This window comes from Erithacus rubecula, assembly GCF_903797595.1.
Source record: "Erithacus rubecula genome assembly, chromosome: 6".
NCBI lineage: Eukaryota > Metazoa > Chordata > Aves > Passeriformes > Muscicapidae > Erithacus > Erithacus rubecula.
Window position 1 is genome coordinate 44,732,631 of NC_136688.1, and position 24,172 is coordinate 44,756,802.

Below are 24,172 nucleotides of genomic sequence, written 5' to 3' on the forward strand. Positions count from 1 at the left end.
TTAGTATTAATTTCTTCACTGAAGTAATTTGTTTGGGTTTTTTTCTTCAGTCACTGTACAGTTGCAACTACCATTATTACAGGCAGCCTTTTCAAAAGTTTAATTACTAGAAGTCTACATAGTTGTAAAAGAGAAAAAAAATAATTGTCATATTGCTAAGTTTCTAATGAGGAAAAGGAATGAATGCTGTCCATAGGGGAAAGAAAGCAGCGCTAGCCATTGAAACAGATATAGGGGTTTATTTCACTTTTTGAACTGCTAAAGCTGCTTAAGGGAGGCAGAAATGGAGTTTCTGTTTAATAAAAAGAATTGATTTTTGGATCCTAATCCTCACTCACAATAGTTTGATTTTTTTTCAGATTTGTTGGAGGGAACACAGAGGACTCTTCTACACAATGTTGTTGTTAAACCTCAGGAATACTTGCTGAATAAACTCAAAGTCCTTTTCAAAAGACCTGCATATGTATTCTCACTATATTGAAATTTTACTGTCAACTTTGGAGAAGGGGACTTTAGAAAGGAGAAGTTAATCAAGGTGAAAAGCTAGTGATGATGAAATTCAATCTTTTAACTGATCATGAAGACTGGGAATGCATTCTGATTGTTGCAGAAGTTATGGTTCTGTTTTTCTACCCCAGAGAAGGAAGCATAAACATGAGAAAGTGTTTAAATTGCAGAACTTAAAACTGTGCATTGCAATTCTTAAAGAGGGCCTGCAGAGTAAGAGTGAAGTACCACGTAAAACAAAGTGGGAAGGACAATTTTTGAAAAACATAAATGAAAAATAATAAATTAATTTCCAGAAGTTTTCCTCTAATTATATATTTAAAAGTATTGCATCTGTTGAATTACCAGGCAGCAAAAGGAGATTTAATGAAGTGAACAATTATTAGAGAAGTTCCTTTCCCTTTATCTTGAGAAAAGTTGTATGATTATTGATTTTGAGCCTATTATTTCAAATTTAAAAAGATGTCTCCGTGAATCAAAATGACAGAAGAAAATATCTGAAAACAAATGGATAAGATAAAATTTCAAACTCAGTTGCTGTATCTCCTGGAGTTTGAAAGGAACTTAGAGCTCCTCAGAAAAATGACAAAAACTCCTATTAGTTTCAAGTACTATATCAGGTGACTGGAAAGCACCTCTTAACATAGAATATGATAATATTTTATAATATAATACAATATTATTTAATATAAGAAGTATTACAACTAAAAAAAAAATCTTTAAAAGGACCAGGGAAATGTTTTGATGAAAGATTTTTAAGACTAGCCTTAGTTTTAAAGAAAAAAAAGGAACTAAAATGTATTAGAAAGCCAGTAAAAAAATATGTTTCCATGAACATGGCCTAGATACAAAGCACAATTGTGAAAAATCAAGTAGCAAAAACTATGATAGTGAATTCCAAGTTTTCAATAAGTCCAAAAGATGGGGATTTTTAACTTAACCTGCATAATTGATACTGGCACTGTGAATTATGTGATTTGGGACTAGAACTAACTGGTATTCAATCAATTCTATAATTTCATTACTGTTTTTCTTAAGTTTTTCATCCCATAGTGATTTATTTAGATACAGGATGCAAACTAGAGTATCTTTAGCTCACCATTGCTGTCTCCAATGCTGGCCAGGAGCAGCTGCATAGTGTCATGACAGTCTGTGGTTTAACAGTGCTGTCCCTGAGTAAAGACTTCCATTTGTTTGCTTTGACTTGGCCATTTGCTAGCTTCATCTCATGATTCGTAATGATCTAGTTACAGAAGAGTGTGAAGAATTGTTTCCTTTTATTTCCTCCATGATTTTTTTTGCATCTGTCCCTATTTCATAGGTGAACCTATACAAAGCATATAGGTTAATATGAAGCAGTAGCTTCATAACCTAAAAATATCCAGTAAAATATTTACTGTAGATAGTCTGCTGTAGAGGTTATGCACCAGGCACTTGGAGCTCTTTGAGCTTTCAATAATCCATGCACAGCTTCGTTTATTTTGTTTTTCTTAAGTAGAAGACTTCTAGGGGAAATCTAGAGAGATTATTTAAATATTAGAACACTCCATTTTAATACTTTTCTTTTTAATGTGAAGTGTTTGCTGTGACAGTCTTTGAAGAGGATATCAAACTCCAGTTGGTCAGAAGGCATTTTAGACTCCTTTTGCAAATTCCTTGGGATTTGCATTTTCTTTGAAGTGTTAAAGACTTCTATGCAAATAAGTGCCCCATTAAGCAATTTTCCTTTGTCTGTCATTTATTAAGCCTGGCTAAGAGTGAGGTTTGGCATCCTCCTTACAACATGTCACATTCTAGCTTACTTTTCTGTTGTGACTGCTTGGTAATGTATTGATGGGGAACACGATAGCAATGCAGATTATTGACATTGTAAATAACTCCATTAACTCTGAGGTATTTCAACCCCCTCCCACCTGAGGATTTTTGAGCCTTAATGAAGATTTTTATCAGTAACATCTCTCTCCATTTTTAAAAAAACACATTCCTATTCAACTAGATTTTATTCCAGACCTAACACAGATTACAGAAAATTATTTGCTTCCTGTTCACACATTCAGTGTTGCCTTCCTGCCACTCTAGTGAGATGCATCTTCTAACTGGAAGTCAGATGAGGCAAAGGCCACAGATTCTTAGAATTACTTGTAATATGCAGAGAAGTTTTTACAAGATTTGATTAAATGTTGTAAAACTTGTTCTCTGAGTAACTGTCTTGCTTTAACCCCAGCCAAGCCCAATCACCTGCTCATTCACTGCTCCACCAGCAGGATCAGGGAGAGAATTGGAAAGTTAAAAGCTGGAAAATTCATGAATTGAGACAAAGACAGTTCAATAGAGAAAGCAGAAGCCACACACACAAGCAAAGCAAAACACGGAATTAATTCACTGCCTCCCATGGACAGGCAGGTGTTCAGCCATCTCCAGGAGAGCAGGGCCCTGTCACATGTAATGGTGACTTGGGAAGATGAAATCTGTCATTCCAAATGTGTCCCCCTTCCTCCTCCTTTCACCCACTTTATACACTAACCATCATGCCATATGGTCTGGAATATCCCTTTGGTCAGTTTGTGTCACTTGTCCCAGCTGTGTCTCCCCCCAGCCTCCCACGCACTTCTAATTTCTTCACCATGGTGGCAGTAGGAAGAGCAAAAAAGGCCTTAAGATCTGTGCAAGCCCTGCTCAGCAATAACCATAACATCTCAATTATCATGACTGTGTTTTGAGCCAAATCCAAAACACAGCCCCATACTAGCCACAGTGAAGAAAATTAACTCTACCCCAGTCAAAACCAGTTGTGAGGCCCCAAACAAGTCACAATGAGACTTTAACAGGGCTTATGGTTACTCATATACTTTGAGTGAGATTAATGGGAGAAATACTGACAAGATTTCTCAAGAGATCAACAAAAAAGACTTCACTTGCAACTCTAGAAAATCAAAGAACTTTGGCAAAAGGTTTAGAGCAGCATTCAGGCAACATAAATCACTTCTCAAAGTATTAACTTCACCCATTCAACTTGGCAAAATTTTAAGTTACTCAGAATTCTATCAAGAAAAGAATCAGAAAAAAAGAGAGAAAAGACACTGTAAAGAATAAATATAGCTACCAGTTCCTGGGCTCCAGCAGTGCTCAACTAATAGAATTTCCAAGAGGAAGGAGGTCAAGATGTACTTATCTCATGTTTGTCCTTAAATACCCCTTGGCCTTCCTGGACCCTTCCCCCAGGTGGGACTTGCAGTCATTTGGCCACTCAGGAGCTGGGCTGGGAGCTCCAGGGGCAGGTGTGGAGCATTGCCTCCATGTGTCGGGATTGGTGGCCATGCAGGACTGGGGTGGGGGCCCAGGGGCTGTATGGGGCAGGGCATTGCCTCACCAGGGAAAGGCCTGACCCGCCTCTTCCACACACAAGGGAAAGGTTTCCAGCCAGCAATCCTTCCAGTCTCCCACACCAGCACAGAAACATGTATCTATCATGTGGTGTGGCCTTATTACACCTTCCTGCCCAAGAATTTGATTTTGGCAGTCATGAGTTGTGAGATGCTTGTCGTTATTTTCCTGCTTCTTTAGATAACAAATTGATTAAACTGTTCCACTGTGTGACAGTATTTTTCTTTAGAAAACTGTGATTAGTGGAGGTACTGGTTTGGTTTATGCATAAGATAAAATAATTACTTTTGGATAACAAGTACCAAAATAACAGAATTATAAATCATTTGAGTTTGGACAGTGCAGTCCCTGAACACTAACCTTTGATGGATATATAAGGAGGAGATGGAGAGGATTTCGGAAGAAATCGCCAGAGTCTCACTGCTTTGACAAGCAGCAAGTGTTAATCCCTTATTTAATCTTGTGTCTCAAAGCAGACCATGTTTTCTGTAGCCTTTTATGTATCGTTTCTGTCTTTGGATATGCCATGTAAAAGTAATGATGCCTCCTCTAAGACAACATTTGCCTGATCTTTCCAGTGCCTCTCTTTGTCTGCAGAAGTAAATGCCTTCACATCACCCACACACCCCAGGAGATCAGCCTTCCCCCCACTCCCTGCCTCTGCTACAGTAGCAGTGACATCCATTTGCCTTCAGCTACAGAGTTAAGGATGTCGTTGTCACACCTGAAGGTGACGTTAAGTGTCTCTCACATTATCCTGTCTCTTCCTATTATTGCTTTTGCCCCTCTGTTGAAGCTTCACAGTGCATCCTCTTAGGTACTGAAGCTTTGGGCTATAGTTTAATCTCATTTTGCCTTATTGATTTGGTTGTTCTGTTTGGTTTTGTAAATTTTATTCCTGTTGGGATTCTTAAATGTGACTAATATAAAAGTTATATACTTTTATTAAACCAGAGCCTTTTCTAGAATAACCATAAAACCAAAATATTTAAAGTTTGCCTATCCATTTCATTAATAATCACACCATCCCTTGTTTGTGGAATGTTCATTGTTAATCTTCATCTATTTATTTTGGAGAAAGTAAATAGAGAAACTTATCTCGTCTTTCCTGATTTTTTGTTCATCTTACATCTACCTACTAACATATTAATGCAATAAATATTCCAGCCATCAAATTACCCCCAATATTCATAAACTGTTTCAAAAAAGCTGCCCCCTAAAAATTCATATTAATGTATTACATTGAAAGCCCTTAGAAAACAACTGTAAACTGGGAAAACTTTTTCACTGAAGCTGATAAATACTATAAAGGTCAGAAATTGATTGTCCATCAGAAGTGTGTGTCTACTGGTTCCAAAATCAGCCATCTCTAAGTGTGGTATCCTCTCTATTCCTTTTTAAGAAATACATTTGAGATGCTTGGCTTCTGCAAAGCTCATGAACCCAAGGCCACTGATGTTAGATGTATTTCTGTTAATATTCTTAGCTATTTTTGATATGTGTAGTTTATATGTATACAGTGCCCACTTAATGCACTTTATTTTACATATTTTCATTTGTACACTTAGTAACCATGGAAAAGTCACATACTGATCATTCTGTTCTTTGAACTGTAAGTTACACATTTTGGACTTCTATTCTCTTTAATTTATTCAGTCTTGAAATAACTTTAATTGGAAACAGTTTGCTTAATGTTATCAACCATGGAATGAATGCATATATGTTATTGATACAGATAGATATAGATATAGATGATATAGATATAGATACAGATATATAGATATAGATATAGGTATAGATGTAGATGTAGATATAGATATAGATATATAGATACACTCTTTTTTGCCTAGATTTTGAAACCAAGTACAAATCAGAGTGTTTTCCTCCTTCAAAAGGAATGGAAAATATTGTGTAATATTGTCCAAACTGAAGCTGGATCTACTCAGAATGCTTGCTTTTTAAACTTTCCACTAAATGTGAGGAGGGGAAACATGTTTATTGTTTGATGCAAAGGACACATATTTGCTTATTTTTATGTATGATTTCATATTCTTTTATATGCTTCTGGTAAACTGTATCTTTGATGTCTAGCAATAAAGTCTCACTTCTTTTCAGTCTTGCATTTTAATGCTCCAGTGAGCTTGCATTACTCCTGACAATTTTCCCATTGTATATTTCATATATCTGCATATATCTGCAGTCTGAAGTTCCTAATAGATGCAAAATCAGCCTTGTATAGCAAGCTTTCTATGTCAAACTCAGTTAATTTATAAAGACAAGTATTATGAGAATAAAAAAGAAATTTCCATTAGGAAAATCTGTCAGTAGAGAATGGAGTTTGAAAGTCATTAGGTACCATCATCTCTTGAAATGTTGGTAATAGTAACTTTTTTTTTTTTAAATCAGTCTTCTTCTGCTCCATCAGTCTGACTGGAAATCACAGCAGTTTCTAGTAACTGGTGCCTGTTAGTCTTCCTATTACCTGATTAAAATCCTCTCTTTTCAATCTGTAATGAGAAACACCTTGGTCCTGTATTCAAATCATAATGTTCTTCTATCTTTACATATTATTAAAAACAATTCCTCGTAGTTAGGATACAGCAGTAATAAAATACACCTTGCTCTATATGATTTTTGTTTGCTTATGTTTCCAATTAGCTGAACAATTTTCCATTCTGTTAATTTTTTTTCTGTCCAGAAATGCTGTTCCTATATATACTCCATCTTCAAAATTCAAAATGTATCTTTGTACTAATTATATTAAAAGAGAAGCTACCTAAATAGGCCTAGGTTTGAGCCAAACTTGTTGCTCCCTTTCCCTCACAATAGAAATCACACACATTTGCCTAATCTTTTGGAGACGAACCCCACAGACTTTCTGTTTGTTTTTTTTTTTTTCTTTACAAAAGTGAATGCATTGTTTTAATTGTAAATTTAGACCTGGAGCACATTAATGCAAGCTGCTGAGTGCTTTTAATTTGTCTTGTCTTTTGTCACTGCATATACTGTGTAGTCTGACCTTTCTTTGGGAGGAGATACTTCTGAAAATTGCTGGAACACTCATGTAAGATGCTTGTCTCAAGAGGAAATATATTTATAGAATTGGGATTAAAGGAATACCTGTGTTTGTAGACTGCATTCTAATACAAAGACAGTTCTGTTACTTTTAAATATATTTGCTTTGAAAGTGGAATCCTAATGATACAGTCCATGCAAAATTCTTAGCAGTTGCATCTAGACAGTTTTCCAAGGAAAGTAATTTAGGAGGTAGCTGGTAAAATCTATATGAAACTCTGCAAGCTGCATTTATATGGGATAAAGTCCACTTGGATATGAGTTTTTATATTAACTTCCGCAAACAAAGAAATGTCACTCAGTTCCAGAGTTTCTGAACCAGAGGTCATTAAATACTGGAAGGATAAATCAGCTAGGTTTTGTGAATATTTTCTCTGCTTTTGAGCTGTTCCTTAGGGTATGCATTATTGATCACTATCAGAGTCAGGAGACTTTGTATAGATAGATGTAGCTTTAATTCTATCTTCTGAAGAATACTGTTTTAATAATATTTTGAATTATTTGGACTGTATATTAACTGTACCATGAAACTATTCAGTCTTTATGATGTAATATGAATTGAAAATCCATTTCAGAGGAGGAAAATTCAGCGAGATAAAAAACTAATGCTCAAACAAGCCGAGCGTCTTTTCTCATTTGAAAACAAAATAAACCAAAACTTAGCACGCTCCCCATACTTAGGATGTATAATAAGTTATGTGGAAAAAAGTCCAGGAACAAAAATGGTTACATTTTAAAAGTGCCTCCTAAATAGGAATATCAGAGAATAGTTTGGGTTGGAAGGGACCTGTAAAATCATCTAGTTCCAATCCCTCTGACGTGAGCAGGGACACTTTCCACTATACCAATTTTCTCAAAGCCCCTTTCAAACTGGCCTTGAGCAACCTGGGCAACCTGGGTCAGTGCTACACTACCCTCTCAGGAAAGAATTTCTTCTCAATATCTAACCTAACCCTACCCTCCTTCAGTTTAAAGACATAACGCTTTATCCTATCAAATTCCAAATGTGGGATATGGAATTTTAAGGTATGTTATTACAATTTCCTCTCTGGCATGTATACAGAAACCAGGAAAAAGGATCAATGGTTGCTAAGCAGACAAAAATGGAGACCTTATTTCTGAACTGTGTGGTTCATTAGTACTAGTTATAACTTACATCAAGGTTGTTTGCTTGTTTCATTCACATGTTTATAAAAAGCAAGTGTATTGCTTCTATATTTTTCTGTCTTTATGCTAACTTTTCTGCCACATCTTTCTTTACATAGCTCTGCATATAGACTGTGGCTCGTATGCAAAGGTATGCAGCTGAAGTACAATACAGCAAATGTTTAAGCACTTCATCTGTCCTTGAGCTCAATGAGACTGATTATCTACTTATCTCTTTTTCTTATATTTATAGAGGTACTAGAGGTTTGAGTCCTTAAACTGTAAGGTCTGGTAAGGTTTTAGGCATATTTACATTTACCATATCTGGGAACAAAACTCTAAAAAAAATAATAGTAAAAGCTTAAACTTTTGTTTTGTATTGTTTCCGTACAAAATATAGGCTCAGTTTTTGAATTAGAGCACACCAAGATACCAATCACTATATCTTATTTATATATTTAAAATACAAAATGAGGTGATAGAAGTGTAATTCATATTCTTTGGTAATGAAAATCAAAATTATGGCATCAGCATCCCTTTCAAGCCAGCTGGCTGATGCTGCAGCATTATGAGTCATCTCTTTTAACATGAAACTGCTTTTTTAAAAGAACTTTTAATGGTGATAAAAGGTTTGAGGGTGATATGTGTACATATCTTACTCTATTCATGGAACACGGGGAAAAGCAGTTAAAGTTCAGGCTTAACTCTATAATCTAGAAAGGTAACTGCATTTTTCCAGCATTTTGAGCTCTTTGCTGATAGTGCTCATGAACACAGTGGTTTGAGATGTTCAGTCTGCCTGCTGTAACTGCACTGGACGTGGTGGTGTATTGTATATAATTGTGCAAGGCACTGAATAGCTACAGAGTGAGAGCATTTAGTCTACTGATACCTGCACTTGCTGCACAGCCATGGTGCTTTGCCACCAGTGGTGATGCCCCAAGGGTGCCATGGCAGAGTGACTGCATCAGAAACACCCACATGCTGTGGGATCAGGCTATCCTGGACAGTTTGATAAGGGCCTAGATCCTCTCATGCCCTTAAAAGTTAGATAATAGGGAATTTTCTTTTCAGAATACAATGGTTCTGTCAAGCTCACCTTTCTTTTATGCAGTGGGCACTATGGCAGCCTCTGGCTATGGTGTAGCATTCTCTGCTTTGCCAAGGATTGCTGTGGTGGATGAGGACACTTGCTCAGTGCAATTACAACATATTCTGGTCTTGAATTACTGTTTTGAGTTCAGAAATGGTGAGTGCAGTTGTTGGTACTCTGCAGTACCAACACACCACTTACCGAAAGTCTCTTCCCATGGTCAGCATGACTGCCACTTGCCCATAAATTAGTTAATTCCTGATTCCTGCACATGACTGGACAATCAGGTCAGTGTAGCTTGTTGAACTGCTACATCATCCAGGTCTTCTATCACTCACATTGCTACTCAGCTGAGATCCTCAAAGGTTCACTGCTGTAGAGTTTCATACTTTCTCTGTACAGGCAGGGGAAGAAGAGTTAGGAATGATGCAGAGATTTTCATTCAGGCCCACCACAAGGGGCTTTGACTGTTCAGGATTATAACTCATTCTTGTTCCCAAGTTCTGGGATGGTGATGATTATCATTGATTATTTATGGGGTCTGTGATGCAGTCCACCAAATAAGTATGTAATGTTTGTGATTTTCAGAGCTTGGGCATCTTCACTAGGGACAAAGCAGCACTTTCTTCTCCAAAAGGACTGTGGTGCTGTCAGCCTTAGAGTATCTATCTGATTAGTGATAGCACTGCTTGTTGGATTCCTTCTCATAGTCCTGCTCTACAAAGTGTTGGTCAAACACACCCTGAGCTCTTACAGATAGAGGACAAATGTGTCTGCAGGTGCCTGGCTGCACTGAACAGACCATTGAAGGCAATTTCCAGATCATCATGACAACTCTAGTCACCACATAATACCACAGTTGTCAGGTATGTGTTAGTGAAAGCATAGTAATGCAGCCATAATTTGTCCATAACTTGGCTACTTTCAAGTTAGAATGGATGCTGCAGAACAAAGTTGTCCAGTTATCCTTGATGCAAATTAACATTTATTATGGGGGCAGTGTGGATGCTCCAGAACAAAGTAGCAGTGCAAATGCAGACCATTTGCTATCACATAGTATAGTTGCTCACAGCGATTTACCTGTACTTACTGCTGAAAATTGCAGTGAGGTATTCTTGGAGATCCTGATGCAGATTCATCTGATTATCCACATAGCGCTACTTAAGCCTGGAGGTTCAGGGAGTCAGGAAGAGTCAGGTCTGTTCTTTTGAGCAATTCCCAGTACTTCTTAGTCTAGGAGTTGAAGAAAGCAGTGGAACAATGAAAGTTAGTATCTCTTCATCACAGGTATGTGTGGACACAGAGATGTTTGTTCTTGGTAGTTTGCAGAGGTACAATTCACTGGAAGTTCCCCACACACAGCCTACTGCGACATCCACATCTCAAGGACACTAACTTTGTGTAAACACATGATCTGGAATAATTTCTTTAGTGACCATTGCTGAGGAGAATTGCGTGGTGAGCAGTGGTAGGTGCAGTGACAGCACCTGCTGGCAGACATGTGAACACAAAAGGAATGGTGTAATCCTGGAGGTAGTCTGAAACACCTGACAGCAGGAGCTTGGCACGTTTTTTGGGAGCATGGTTCTATTTTAATGATGTGTAGGTGGAAGAACATCACTTACCTGCTTACCTTCAGGTGGAATTTCTTGGTAGGAGTGAGCACCCATCAGCCCTGTGACCGTGCACGACGTGACTGGGTGTAACCTAGGTGGTGACATATGTTCTTATCAAAACAAGCACCTGTGGCTGCTGCCTTGCCAACAAAGCAGTACAAATCACTGTACTTTGTCCTATGGACTTCCACTTTCCTTCTGAATGCAATTGGAAAGGAAATTTTCCCTCACTTTAGGAGTTTTTGTCCAGCCAATGCCCATCACCTTGTGTGCTATGTGCAGTGTTAGCTGGCCAGTGCTGCCACAGGGGCATGGGAGAGGCTGCCACTGGTGACCTGCAGCAAGGTCCCCCAGCATTCTTGTGCATTGTTGGTGGCAGAAGAGGCCAAGATAGAGAAATAGTATCTGGACCCAGCCCAAAGATTTGTGAAGCAAGTCTAAAGATCTTTACCTCAGCATAGATTGGGAAAAAGTATTTAAATACCAGCCTCATGCTCTCATGGTTTTTTTCAATTTCTTGAATTTGAGTAAGTGTCTCTTGTCATCTTACGTGAAAACAACCTTTGGTGGATCATTTGCAGTCTCTTCTTGCTACTGGTGAGTATTCCTGTCAGCAAAATCCAAGGCATGAATGTAGCAGTTTTAAATCTTGATAAATTTCTCCTCCTAGGTGTATACTGTGTCTTGCCAAAGTTGCATGTAAACGAGGTAGCTGCTCTAAAACTTGATGGTCATATGTATTTGTAAGGTGATGTGGCAGGAATGCGGGTATTAGGATATGACCCAAGGGATTGGAAGGGTGTGTGAAGTCATGTGGGCTCATCCTTTGCAGGATAAAAAAGCCCAAATGACTGGGATGTTGCATAGGTTGTGCCTGTGCAAGGGCAGGGCCTGATATGAACTATTCTCTAGTCTCTGCCCATATTTCTTCACATGAGAAACAATTTGTTTTGTCCCAGTGCAGAAGCTGAGTGTAAAGTAATACCAATGCAGTAGTGGCAGCAGCATACAGTGCTGTCTGAATTGGCTGCTTTGAAATTGGTAGTTGTTTTCTGTTATTTGTTCTTAGTATACTGAGAAAAACTAGATGTTGTGTACCTATTTTTGCAAATAAACAAGACTGCATCGAAGACACATCGATTCTATCATCAATTTCTCATCCTGACATAATCTGCAGTATCTCAAATATAGTCTGGCTACTTTAAGCAGAAGACAGAACACTAATGGAAGCTAATTTAAATTTCTATTTGCAGCCCTCATCTAAAGATGCTTTAACTTCAAATGTAAATACCCATATTTCAAATGTAAAGTTAAATAATAATTTGCTGGATGAACTACTGTGTGAAAATACACAATACACTCTTCTTTCAGAATGATACACAAAGATCTTCTGTGCTTTGAAATGATTCATGGCAGATGGGAAAAAAAAGGATCATTAATTGATTCTTCAAATAAAAGATCACAAGCATAACTGAGACCCTGTTGGAAAAATCAGATGGACTAAATTTTCAGAGAAGCTTGTGCTTTTCACAGAAGTCTGCTGGCAGAATTTCAAATCAGCTTGATGATTAAACAGAAGGTCATTTAAAGTGTGTTTACCTTAACAAGCCTCTGTAACCATATTCATACTAGGGCAAGGCATAGTGCACAAAGCGTTTGTTAGATTATAATTGGTTTAGATTACTTTCCATTATGTATTGTTAAAGGCAGCCCATGGGCTGGCTCATGTTTCAGGTTACCCTGCTGTTCCTGTTCGTGCAGCAGCAGCTTTGGGTAAGTTATCTGCGTGACAATATCTAAAAAACCCTGCCCAGCAGTTTTAAGTAGTGACCCTTGCACTTTTTTGGCCCATGATCCCATATATGCCACCACCCATTCTTATTATCAAACTTTAAACTGAAAATAGGACAAAAGTGATATAAGCAATGCAAGGTTGATTTCGTAAGAATCTTCAGACTGCTTGCAAGCAAGTCTCTAGATTGTGCTGCATCAAACCATATTATTCTTAGTCTATCAATTAGTTTCTCAAGAAACAGACCTGTAATTCATAACACCAGAAATTGGTGTTAATTACTTTGCAGGGTTCAAACCTGTTTATTACCCTTACCGCCCATACTTTTTACCGGCTGTGTATTCTCATGCATTCCATCTTTGAAACCACAGAAATGCTATTTTTTTTACTTCTATTTCATTAATTCACTTGGTATGTGTGAAGGCAAAGTAGTCACACTGACACTTCTGAAGAATGTTTTAATCCTTTGTGTTATTACATAATTTCTTGATTCGTTTTTATCTGGTGTCGTTTAGCACAGCAGTATGGACCCACCCACTGCATCTCAAAGTGTAATCTCTCTGACACTTAAATGACATTTTTCCATTTTCTTGGGTAATGAATAATTTACAATGTGGGCCTGTAAAGAATCTATGTTCGTATTTAAATATCTGCGAAATTTACAGATTCACTTTTTCATTTTGAAAGCTCTAAGGTAATACAAAATGTTTCACTTACTGCTCTTCCTTCTTTTTCCATAAAGAGCTTATGTTCTGCAGGTTGTAAAAACACTTCATAAACTGTAGCTTGTAAGATATACAATTTTATAAGGCTGGTTGGTGGTTCCACTGTCAGGAATTAAGAAGAAAATAATTAGAAAAACTATGCTTAAGCCAAGCCAGCCTATTAAAGGGATATATAGATTTAGATTTTTATTCACCTATCAGTATAGGTGGGGTCAGAGGAGTCTAAATCTTACAAGTCTGGGGAAACATTTGTGAATTTATTGTGTATTTTGGTTTCTGATGTTAGTCTATTTTATCTCACACTAGGAACAGAAAAAGCTCATTTAAGATTAAAAATTGAGAGGCTAAGGTACAACTGAGAGATACATCAAGTATATAAATTAAAAAGAGCTAGTGAGAGAAGACATCCATACTCCCATGTTGCCAGAGGATGCAGTCAGACAAACCAAGGAAGCAAGTGCTACAAAGATCAGCTCAGCTTAGAGTTAGGGAGATAGGGGTCTGAGCTCAGAGAGGAAAAGATGCAGAGATAAAGGCATACTGGAGACAAAGAGGAAGAAAATAAGGGATAGCCTGGAAGATGCAAAGAGGCTACTCTGTCCATCATGCAAGTCATCTGAAGTTCAGGGCAATCCCTTTATTAAATCTTGTTTGGAACTACATTTTTCTTGCTTCATATCTTCCTCTCAATGTGCTTTTTTCCTCATATGAGTTGTGGAGTTTGGGGGAAGTAGAGCATATTCTTATAATCAGTTACAAAGGTGAGGCTTAGAATCAGTCCTATTCCAGTCACCTCAGCAAAGATCAGCACAGCATTGCACTCAGTCACCTGTATTCAACTCGTGCTCTGAGAACAGCATGCAGAAATGGTTAATGCCTTAGAGCCTCATACGGCCACCAGGGATGCCAGTAATAAAAAACTATTCACCCTCCAAATCTGGCTTTCTTGAAAATTGTTATTGTCTTGGTAATAAGATATTTTGAAAATCATCTGGGCCAAATTAATTAGATAGTGCTTATCTGCTTAATTGAAGTGATGCTGCACAAGTATTTACTGAATGAAGATGTCAACCAACAATTTTATGTTGCTTATTAAATCCAGACCCAAGATCCATTTGCAACTTTTACCAAAACTATACTGTACTTTTACCAAACTGTGTTTCCTGACTTCCACTTTGTTCCAAAGAGAGGTTTTTCCTTGAATATTTGCATGTATCTTTATAATTTAATGTCATTTCAATAGAATATTGTTACTGTCAAATTGATCCATTATTCCGAACTACTGGTCTGGCATAAGCTAAACTGTCATCATTGCCTCATCACACACCTCCCTACAACATTTTCATCTCATTCCAGCTTTGAAGTTTCATCATCCTTGTCAAGATCTGGAAGTGCAGCTCAGGATATGGTAGTTCCCACAAATCAGTAGTGGGTAAGTGCCCATCTTAATGATTCAGACAGTGATGTATTTTAATACTTATCCATTTCAGTTCAGTGTGTAAAACTCTAGACACACATGAAGAAATACACATTGAACCTTCATGAAAACTCTAAAAAGCAAAGTATTTATTGTGCTTCTAATGTGGAAACAGATGTTTAAGAAAACATTCATCAATAATTAACTTGATGCTTCAGTGATATGAAGCTTTACTATATTGGTTGTTGTTGTTGAAAGTCAGGGAGACTAAGCAGCATGGCTTACAACAAGGTCTTGTTTCAGACTAGGTGCTTTAATTATAAAATTTGTCATTATACAGCCAGTCAGTGACCTGATTTTCAAATACTTTTTACACAGGATTCTATCTGGTCTGCTTTAGATGTTCATTCCATTAAAGACAACACACTGGAAAGCCAGAACTTAAGAGCTCTTTGGGGGAACACCACATAGGATGCCCTCAGGCACAACAGCCATTTTATAAGCTCTGTCAGCCTCTTCTCTTATGGCCGTTTTAGCATGTTGTCTTTACTTGTGTCATGATCCAACATACCCCACCGTGAGGTAACTGATACTATCATTATCTGAAACTATCTCAGAACAAAGTAAAAGAATTAAGAAACCTCTGCCAAGGCACAGATCTTGCTAACTGATTAACCACTGTCACAAACTGTTTACTGAGAGTGCTTCTTGAGGCCCCTATGAAGTCAATATGTACACTTCATTAGGCATCCTGATGGAAAAAAATGGAAAAGATGCTTTAAGATCATAATTATCTCCATGTTTTTCCCCAGTCATTCCAAACATGCCATGGTCATGATGGCTTCAAGGATTTTTCAAGAAGTTCTAGAGATGGTTGGGAAATCTAAACCTGATTATGCCTCCTAGCTTAGAGAAGTAGCATACTGCATTTCCAACTATTTATGGGGAAGTCATAGCAAAAGCTGGGTTTTACTGTGAGCATCTCACTGGTTTTATTGTCTTTCCAAATTTAGTAGCTAATAAACAAAATAACAGCACAATCTATTACGGATATCATACAGCAAATATAGTGATCTAAAGTTAAAACCCAGAACATTAATCAAAAATCACAGGAAGGTGAGTCTTGTCTCACTGGACTTAGACAAAGTTAATGTTTAAATTATTCAATTTCTAACCAGTCATTATCAATAGTGTATGTTTATTCACAAATAGCAGCAACAGGTCCAAATGCTTCTGTATGGTATCTACAGCTGACATTTCAGCATTACTGATATTCATAGTTCTGTAGCTTGTTAGTCTCTCGCTGTCATATGAACCAAAAGCTTTTAGGGGCCTAAATGTTTACTGATAAAATCTCATAGGTACTTTCATTTCTGCTGCTGGGCACACAGTTTATGAGAGGACAATCAGGCTTTGCCAACATCAGAACAGGGCATTTTTGACAAAATACCTAGCTAAAGACAGCTTTTGTTCCAGACTTGTTTTCTGAACTTCAGACTTTCAAGTGCAATTAAACTAGTAGTTCATCAGTAGCAGGCCATTAGTCCTACAGACGATTTAGATTGTTTTAAAGCTCCTCAGAAATAAAGAAAAATTATCTGAAAGAATCTAATGAACACATCTGGAATGTTTTATTAGGATCATTGTATATAGTTTGAAATCGCTAATTAATCATTCCAGACTGGTGTTAGAAATTCTCTTTACAGTAAGAATAGTGTATTGATACTTAAATTGATACTTATAGACCTGAACTAGTGCTCAGTGACATCTCTATATCCAACTTCTTCTTATCTTAAAAGTGTGTGTTTGGAATTGCTCATGATTTCGTAATGAAGACTATTTTTATACAGCACACAGAGTGATAATGTAAAAGCAGCAAAAGAGTTAGAAATTAGTAAACTGGAGTTTAGAAAATAAAAACTTTCTTTTGGTTGACAATGTTACATAAAGATTTTAGAATTAAGAACGGATGCAAAGTTTACTCTAAATTTCAGTGCACCCAGTTTAACCTTCCAGAGCTCTGCAAACTGGGAAACATTTTGGACAGGCTAGGATAAAAGTATCATTTCAGTCAAAACATATCACTGCTCTTCAAATTAATTACAGAAATACTGCTCAGAGCAACAAATTTCACACTTTTCCACCCCACTCTCCAATTGTGAGAGTGAAACTTTGTACTATGATAGTTGCAGAACAAAAACTGTGGATCTTTAACAGAAAAGTTAACTTTTGCTAGAAGGGTGTAACAACTCATTACGTATTAATTTAGTAGTATCTTTTAAAAAGAGCAGCACAGTTTCCCTCATATCTATTACTTCTTTCGAATGGCATCAAGAATGGCTTGTTTCGAATTAAAGAAAAACTTGGAGGTTGGTAATTTAATGAATTGGAGGATAGTTCGGTTTCTTTACCTGAAAATGACCAAGGTTAAAATCATATGCAGCCAAGTTATTATTTTAGCCAGACTTAACTTTTTCCTAATAGTGATAATAAGCCCTTTTGTTATTAGTAGTTGAGGTTGAGAGAAAAGCTGTATGTGAACTTTGTCTGGATTGCAGAAAGATGATATTTTAAATCTTCAAAAGTAGTAAAAAGAGGCAGATGTTGATTGTAATTAGGACACTTATTTCTGTACCTACTCCAGATTGTGTGACAAGTGACTTAAACTTCTCTATGTGTGCTTTCCCACTGGAAGAGTAGCCACAGGAGTATTCACTTCTGCATAATTCATATTTGAAAATCATCATACAAGTGAAATGTATTACAGTGACATTTTCTGAATATAATTCTCTCTTTACTGCAAGGTTGCCTTGCTAATTGTCTAAAAGTATTTTGATCAGAGAAGTAATATTATAGATTATACCCTGGTAAGTTAATCCACTTGTGCTTTTGCATTTTAAAGTTCCCCCAACAATGACTTTTGGAAAGCTGAATACTCTAGAAAATTAGTATGTTTCAGGAAGGAAAGAAATGTTTCTTACATTATAGGGCAGCAAAATTTTGTATTTCATCCCAAATGTTAAAGTGCATGTTTCCAGCTCATTTGTTGAAAGATTCAGTTTGCATATAGTCATAGAATGTCAGTGAAATAACCCTTTGGATCTGATCTCCCTTTTGAGTTAAACTTAGAAATTCTTTGATGGAACATGAGGAGGAAATGTAAGATAAGCTCTCCAGAAAATCGGAATTTAAAATGGGGGGAATAAAAAAGACACTTTGTGTTTAAATTTATAATTATCTTTCTGTTAAGGATGAAGAGATGCTTTTGACAGGAGGCTTGAAATCTCTCCTTCCCCATGTGCTAAGAAGAATAATTCGATGCAACAGACTCAGTATTAGTAATACTTCTGGAATGGCAGAAGGTGAGTAAACCTAGCAGCTCTCTGGTTCCATTTTAGATTCATAACTGTGTGGTTTTTTTTGTTTGTAAAGGATTGAAGAAATATCAAAAGCACCAAAGTAAAATAGAAGAAAATGTCACTTTCTTGGATGTTTTTGAAATCACATTGTAAGCACCTGACTCTGGTTTTTTAAATCATAAGGATATATCAGAGAAAATACTCCATCCTACCTAAGTAATGTACATGGATTTTGTTTTCAGTGTTTGCAGTGCATCCCTTTGCTTCCAATTGTCATTGAGAAATGATGGATGCAGAAAATATTTGAAAGGTCTTTAACCAAATCTGGGTTTCTTTGCATGTTATTATCAATCACATTTGTAAGATGACCTACTACATTCTTCACAGACACCTTGCTTTACTTAGCACATCAAATACACTTTGGGGAAGAATTAGAGACATCTAGTTAGTTACAGGAGTGGTTTTCTGCTTCATTGGTTACAAAAGGTGAAGATTACTGGGTCAGCTAGACTGGGAGTTATAAGGGAGAGGAAAAAATTAGTTTTATACTCAGATAACTGAATGCATTTTGAAAGATTGATTTCTGTCTTGCCTCTCATAGCTGGACTTTTACAGAAGTAGAGGAGTTGTCATTGTTGTGATCAACTTTAAAAAATAATGTAAAGAAAAATACCATAGCAAACCTAGCTGATCAACAAAGCTGTGTGTACAATAGTTGCATTACTATAAAAAATGCTAAAGGTATATTTTAGAACCATTATCAGTCTTGAAATTGTGGTTTTCTATCAGTTCCTAAGTTGAAAAATACTAATGGAAGACATTGTATAATGTCAATAATTTGCAGTTTGCCCCAGCTGAATTTTTAAGTGAATTTATTGCTGCAGTAGTTTTAAATGTATTAGTTCGAACATTTTTAGAAGTATTGTTGACATATAAAACAAGTTAATGAACAGTTTCAATATACAAAAAGAGCCATTGTAACAAATTGTCTTCTGTTGTTGTTATCCAGTTCTTTCTTACTGTCCTCATTGTCATTCACCATAGAAGTTAAAAACTCTTCCAGAATTTCTCTGAACTGAGAACTTGGGTGTGTTGAATTAATGCCTGAGTTGGTCAGCACATCCAGCTCCAGTACCATTGCTTGTGAATACATTTGTAATGATGGCTCCATAATGCAAGTGAATCCATCAGGAGATTCGGGTTTCAGGTACAAAAAGCAAGGGCAGCTGTCAGGAGGAGCAATAAAGTTCTCAAAGTATTATAATGAAGCTTCCTGAATTTGTCAAGTATTTGCCTGAAGATTCAGCCTGTCATCTGTAACTAGTATGTGAAATTCAGTGTTGTCAGTTGAATGTCCTGACTAAGCCCATAATTTTAAGAATTCATTAATATAACCAGCAAAGCAGAAAGTGCCTGTGGATTTCTCATGGATGGCAGGGTATGAAATTGAGGGGTTACCAAATTTAGTGGTTTTTTCAGTGGTAAATGTAGTATGTTTATTTAGCAAAAATATTTCTTCTGTATTAAGCAAGAATCTCTTTCTGTATTTAGTAACTTTTGCTAGTAACAAAATGAATTTTTGTGCTGACTACTCCCAAGAGAGCAGTTTGTGGACAAATTCAGTATGCAAATGCATGCTTACCTCAGCCTTTGCTTTGCATTTTTCCATCAGGAATAAAATTCTCTTTGGATTTCTTTGTTAGCTTTGGTCAAGACTAAGATTTGGCTCATTTTCTACAGCCTTTGAAGGCAGCTCATTGATCTCAACTAAATTATTGCCTTTTTGATGACTGACTATTTAAGAAAGTGAGTGCTTCTGTGCAGCCTCCTACTCCTGCCTGGTATCAGACAGTAATGACTTTTAAAGAGAGTATCAGTACAGAATTTAGGGATTGTTAATTGCTAGGTTTATATACCCCAAACCAATTGTATTCCAAATTTCCCCCCATTATTTGAACAGTTGATATTTCCATGCAGGAAAGTTTAAATGGCATTGGTATTAGCTACTACTGTTAAGAAAATAAGTTTTTGTTAAATAAATGAATGGGACCTTTCTTCAGTGGTAGTCATTGCAAAAATGTTAGTGTCTTTAGAAGCTATTTCATAGTAGTAGTGAACAACCTTTTAATTCAAAGCTGTTTCCAAGTGAAGAAAGTGTAGTAGTTCTGTTTGGTTTAGTTTAGTATTGTTTTTTAAATTAGAAATTAAATTAGAATTTTAGATAGAAATTACTGAGAGTCTGTGGACAGTCAAGAGTTTATTCCTGAGCAGAAATCATATCTGTTTAATTGCAGTCCACATTAAAATTCCCTAGCCAAGAAATTTTAAAGAATGTTCTATGATCATCAAGATACAAGGAGTTTACTCTTGGATTGATTATTATCTTAGTGGGGTGAAAAATAATTGTGAAAGTGTGGTATGTGATAGCTTTTCTTTGGCTTTGAGTTAACATTTGCAAATAAATCATTTTCCTACAGAAGACTAATGTCCCCAGTTAGACAAGAAATTGTGTTTATATATAAATTAATAGAAATGTTTATTAATTATGGTGCCCCTATATTCTGCTGCTACCCATGTCTGCCAACTGTTTTAGCTGTGAATGACTTCACATATAGAGTAGGCCTAGCTATGATTTCTAAAACATTTCAAGAAGTTTGATCTAATTACAGAGTTCTGAATCAAAAATTTCCTTCAGGTAATTTTTATAAACCATCTAAAGAAATTCATACAGAAAAGTTATTGTTTCACAAACAAAAAGCTGAATTAATAACCAGCCATTCCTACCTTCCACAATTTAAGGCTATAAACAGGCCAATGTTGTGATTTTGCACAAGTCCCTGGCTGATGACTTTGAGAAGTTCTGCCGTGCAAACGATGGACCCCTGCCACTGCTGTACAGAAGTCAGCCAGGAGACTGGAAATGTCCTTCCCTAGGCAGTGATTCTGATATCAGGTAACTACAAACTGACTCTGCTGGCCAATATTCTGAAGTGAATGCTGGTGGAAGAGGATTTGAGGAAACAGCCTGGTTACACTGTTGAATATTTTGAACAACGTTCTTTACTTGGAGTCAAACCTTTGGGTGAAAACAGCCTGATTATCTTGTTCTTGAGCCACATGTTATGATAATTGTCAGTATTACAAGTCTTTTGCTAATCCAAAGGTGAAATTTAGTGTGATTTTTAAATAACTTTGCATTCTGAGCCTGCAGAATTCAGTAATAGGGTTTTATATTGGTTTTGTTTACTAGAAACATGGCCCTGGTGTCTGCATGATACTTGTAGAGATTCTGAAATTTGAAATACGTATTCACATGATAAACACTAAATACAAGATCTAAACCAGCTTGTATGAGGCTGGGTTATATGTGGAGCATATGGGGCCTTTACCTATAAAACCTAAAATATCTCAGTGTCTAACATTCTGTCTGCTAGCTTGGTTTTGTGCAGAATAAGATGTTCTGGGGGGTTTGCCTGTGTTTGTTTCATTATTAGTCAGAAAGAACAGAATGGATAAAGCAGGCTGTATCTTGTGGTTTCATACTGGGGTTATGTCAATTCAACCAATTCACCTTGTTTTCAAAAAATGCAACGAAGGTGTAATAACTTCTTATTTCACTAGAACTGACTGCCTACAGTACAGAAAATATGAGTATGGAGCTTGTACTGGATCACTGAAAAGTCTTAAGGAATATTCTGAGCAACTCAAGGACATGGTGACTTTTTATTTAGGCTGCAGCTTCTCTTTTGAAAAAGCACTCCAAAAAGCTGGCATTCCTATCAGAAACGTTGAGCAAAAATGTAATGTAAGCATGTACAAAGTAAGTATATGCACACACACATAATCTTTGTTGCAATTTTGCCTGTGAGTTTTGCCCATATTCACATTAGGTTCATATACCTATTGTTCAAATCAGAACTTTTTTTCTCTGCCTACACAGTAAGTTAAGGTATGTGCTAGTACTGAGCACATAAATAGGGTAAAATATTCTCAGCCTCAGTTCAGGGTAAGGGCAATCTCCTTTTTTATTCATTTTTCATGACAAAGCTTTCCCTGTTTCCTGTGCCATCCATTTCATTTGGATTCTGTTCTGGTTTGCCCTCTCTGTTTCACCCAATGATCCATGCACTCTTCTGACCATGTCTTTACTTGTGTCCTGCTCTCCATACCAGCTCCTGCTTGCAGTTGGAATATTCCTTATATAAAACATGGTAATAGCAGTTTCTTCTGCATGACAGCCACATTCTGGAATTTTCCAGTGACAGTAGAGCCTTTAAACTGCAGCTTTTTATAAACCTAGACCTCTGGGCGATATTCCCAAAGACTTGAGATGTCTACCATAGTAGTGAAAATTATGACTGTGCTCAAAAAGTTTGTGGTGTACATTTTAATGGTAACAGAAGTCATAGAATAATTCTGACCCCAGTAAATAAAATTGTTCTTAATACTAAGAACATTGAAGTACACATCTGCCTGCCTTTTTAATTTAGTTCATGCTATGCTACTGGAGTAAAGTTATTGTTGTTTTCAATGTTATCATTGCACAATCTATGCTATGCTCCTGGTCAAAATAAAGTGCAAATGTATCTCATATGTGACTCCTTGGAGTCCTTCTACCAAGCTTAAAGAAAGACAGACCAACTGTGCATCTGCTTCTAGCATTTCAGAATTAGGAAAATTTTATCGTTCATAGCTCATTAATGCCATGAAGAGCTGCACAGTGTGTTTCTTCAGTGACAGGTGTGATTATTATTATCATTATAAAGGCTTTAAATGAACACTTTCTAGACAGCTCTAGCTCTCTGGATGTCTTGTTTATGTTCAACTGCAATTCAGATATCTGACATTTTTTTCCTTAAAAGCTGACCTGCTTTATTTCTAAATAGAAAAGGTGCCTCAGCCTCCCAGTTGGTGAGGATGATGAATTCTACGGAGCCTTTGTAGAGGCATGAAAGATTTGTATGTATGGAACTATCATGCAGCTTCTGTACAAGTGGGTACTACCATCAGCAGTTGCTGACCCTAGCCTGTTATAGGGCACTGTATTCAAGTACAGAGGGTAGATTCAGTCTAAGTAGATTTGTAACTGTGCCATAACTTTCTATTAGCTTTTTCATCTTCTGTAGAGGGAACATACCATTGATTTCTGACAATATTCAACATACACTGAGCTCATCCTGCTGTGTGCACTGGAACAAGGAATGCAATAAGTGGAAAACTTTCGTGATCTATGTGATGGAGCTAAATTATGGAATTTTAAAGGAAAAAAAATACAGGAACCTAAGAATTTTTTTCGAAAGCATTTAAAATGAATGTTAGAATGCAGCCTTTCTAAACTCACTTAAAGAACAAATACTTCGATTTATTTATTCTAACATTTTAGAAGTATTATTCAATATTCCTGCTAACACTGGATTCTTTTGAACTGCCAGACATCTGTGCCATGCTACAGCACTTCTATGTTTCACTGCAACTTAGTAGTCACAATGAGACCTATTCCTGAAAGCAAGTTGGGAGCAGCTGTGCTAGCAACATCTGAGTTAAAAGAAGCCCATGGAGCACCAATTCACATAGGTGACCCTGGTCAGTGCTTTTCATTTCTCAATCTGACTGTGTATACAAGGGGAAGGAGAGGGAAAACATGGGAAGCAGTAGGACTGAATTAAATCTGTTTTAATCCTTTCTAATGGTCACAAACCTTAATTTAAAAGGAAACAGAAAGAAAGAAATAAAAAAGAAAAAGAAAAAAAGGAAGTTTTGAGTGAGCTGAACACACAGATTTCTTAGATAAAAGATAGTTGTTGGATAAGATAAGTTATCTGGCAGGGGTGGTTTTGGTAAAAAGTGTAATCACATTCTTTTGAAATGTGTGCAGTTTCATTTATATGTGAATACTTTCTTGCTGTCAGAGATTCCAGTGACAGGATAGAATGACTGACAGCATGGGGAGAAGCATTTTGTATCTTAGTGGTTGAATGTGAAAGTAAATATTGCATTATTTTTAAAAATACTGAAACATTATACAATGAACATAACACTTAAGACAAAATGAATAGAA

At 36.6% G+C, this 24,172-nt stretch overlaps 1 protein-coding gene across 6 annotated transcripts in view; it reads left to right on the top strand.

Moving 5' to 3' along the window:
- Positions 1 to 24,172, top strand: part of DGLUCY (D-glutamate cyclase) — a 47,319-nt gene that overhangs the window by 4,115 nt on the left and 19,032 nt on the right. For 2 of the 6 annotated variants that reach the window (XM_079309272.1, XM_079309276.1), the window contains exons 2-6: positions 14,695 to 14,770; positions 18,006 to 18,117; positions 20,914 to 21,067; positions 21,736 to 21,934; positions 23,547 to 23,697. In XM_079309272.1, coding sequence (XP_079165398.1) covers positions 18,015 to 18,117; positions 20,914 to 21,067; positions 21,736 to 21,934; positions 23,547 to 23,697 — 607 coding nt within the window. In that variant the 5' untranslated portion in view covers positions 14,695 to 14,770; positions 18,006 to 18,014. Of the gene's footprint in view, positions 1 to 11,018; positions 11,419 to 14,694; positions 14,771 to 18,005; positions 18,118 to 20,913; positions 21,068 to 21,735; positions 21,935 to 23,546; positions 23,698 to 24,172 lie in introns of those variants that run through there. The other 4 variants (XM_079309277.1, XM_079309275.1, XM_079309273.1 and 1 more) reach the window with 3 other exon arrangements.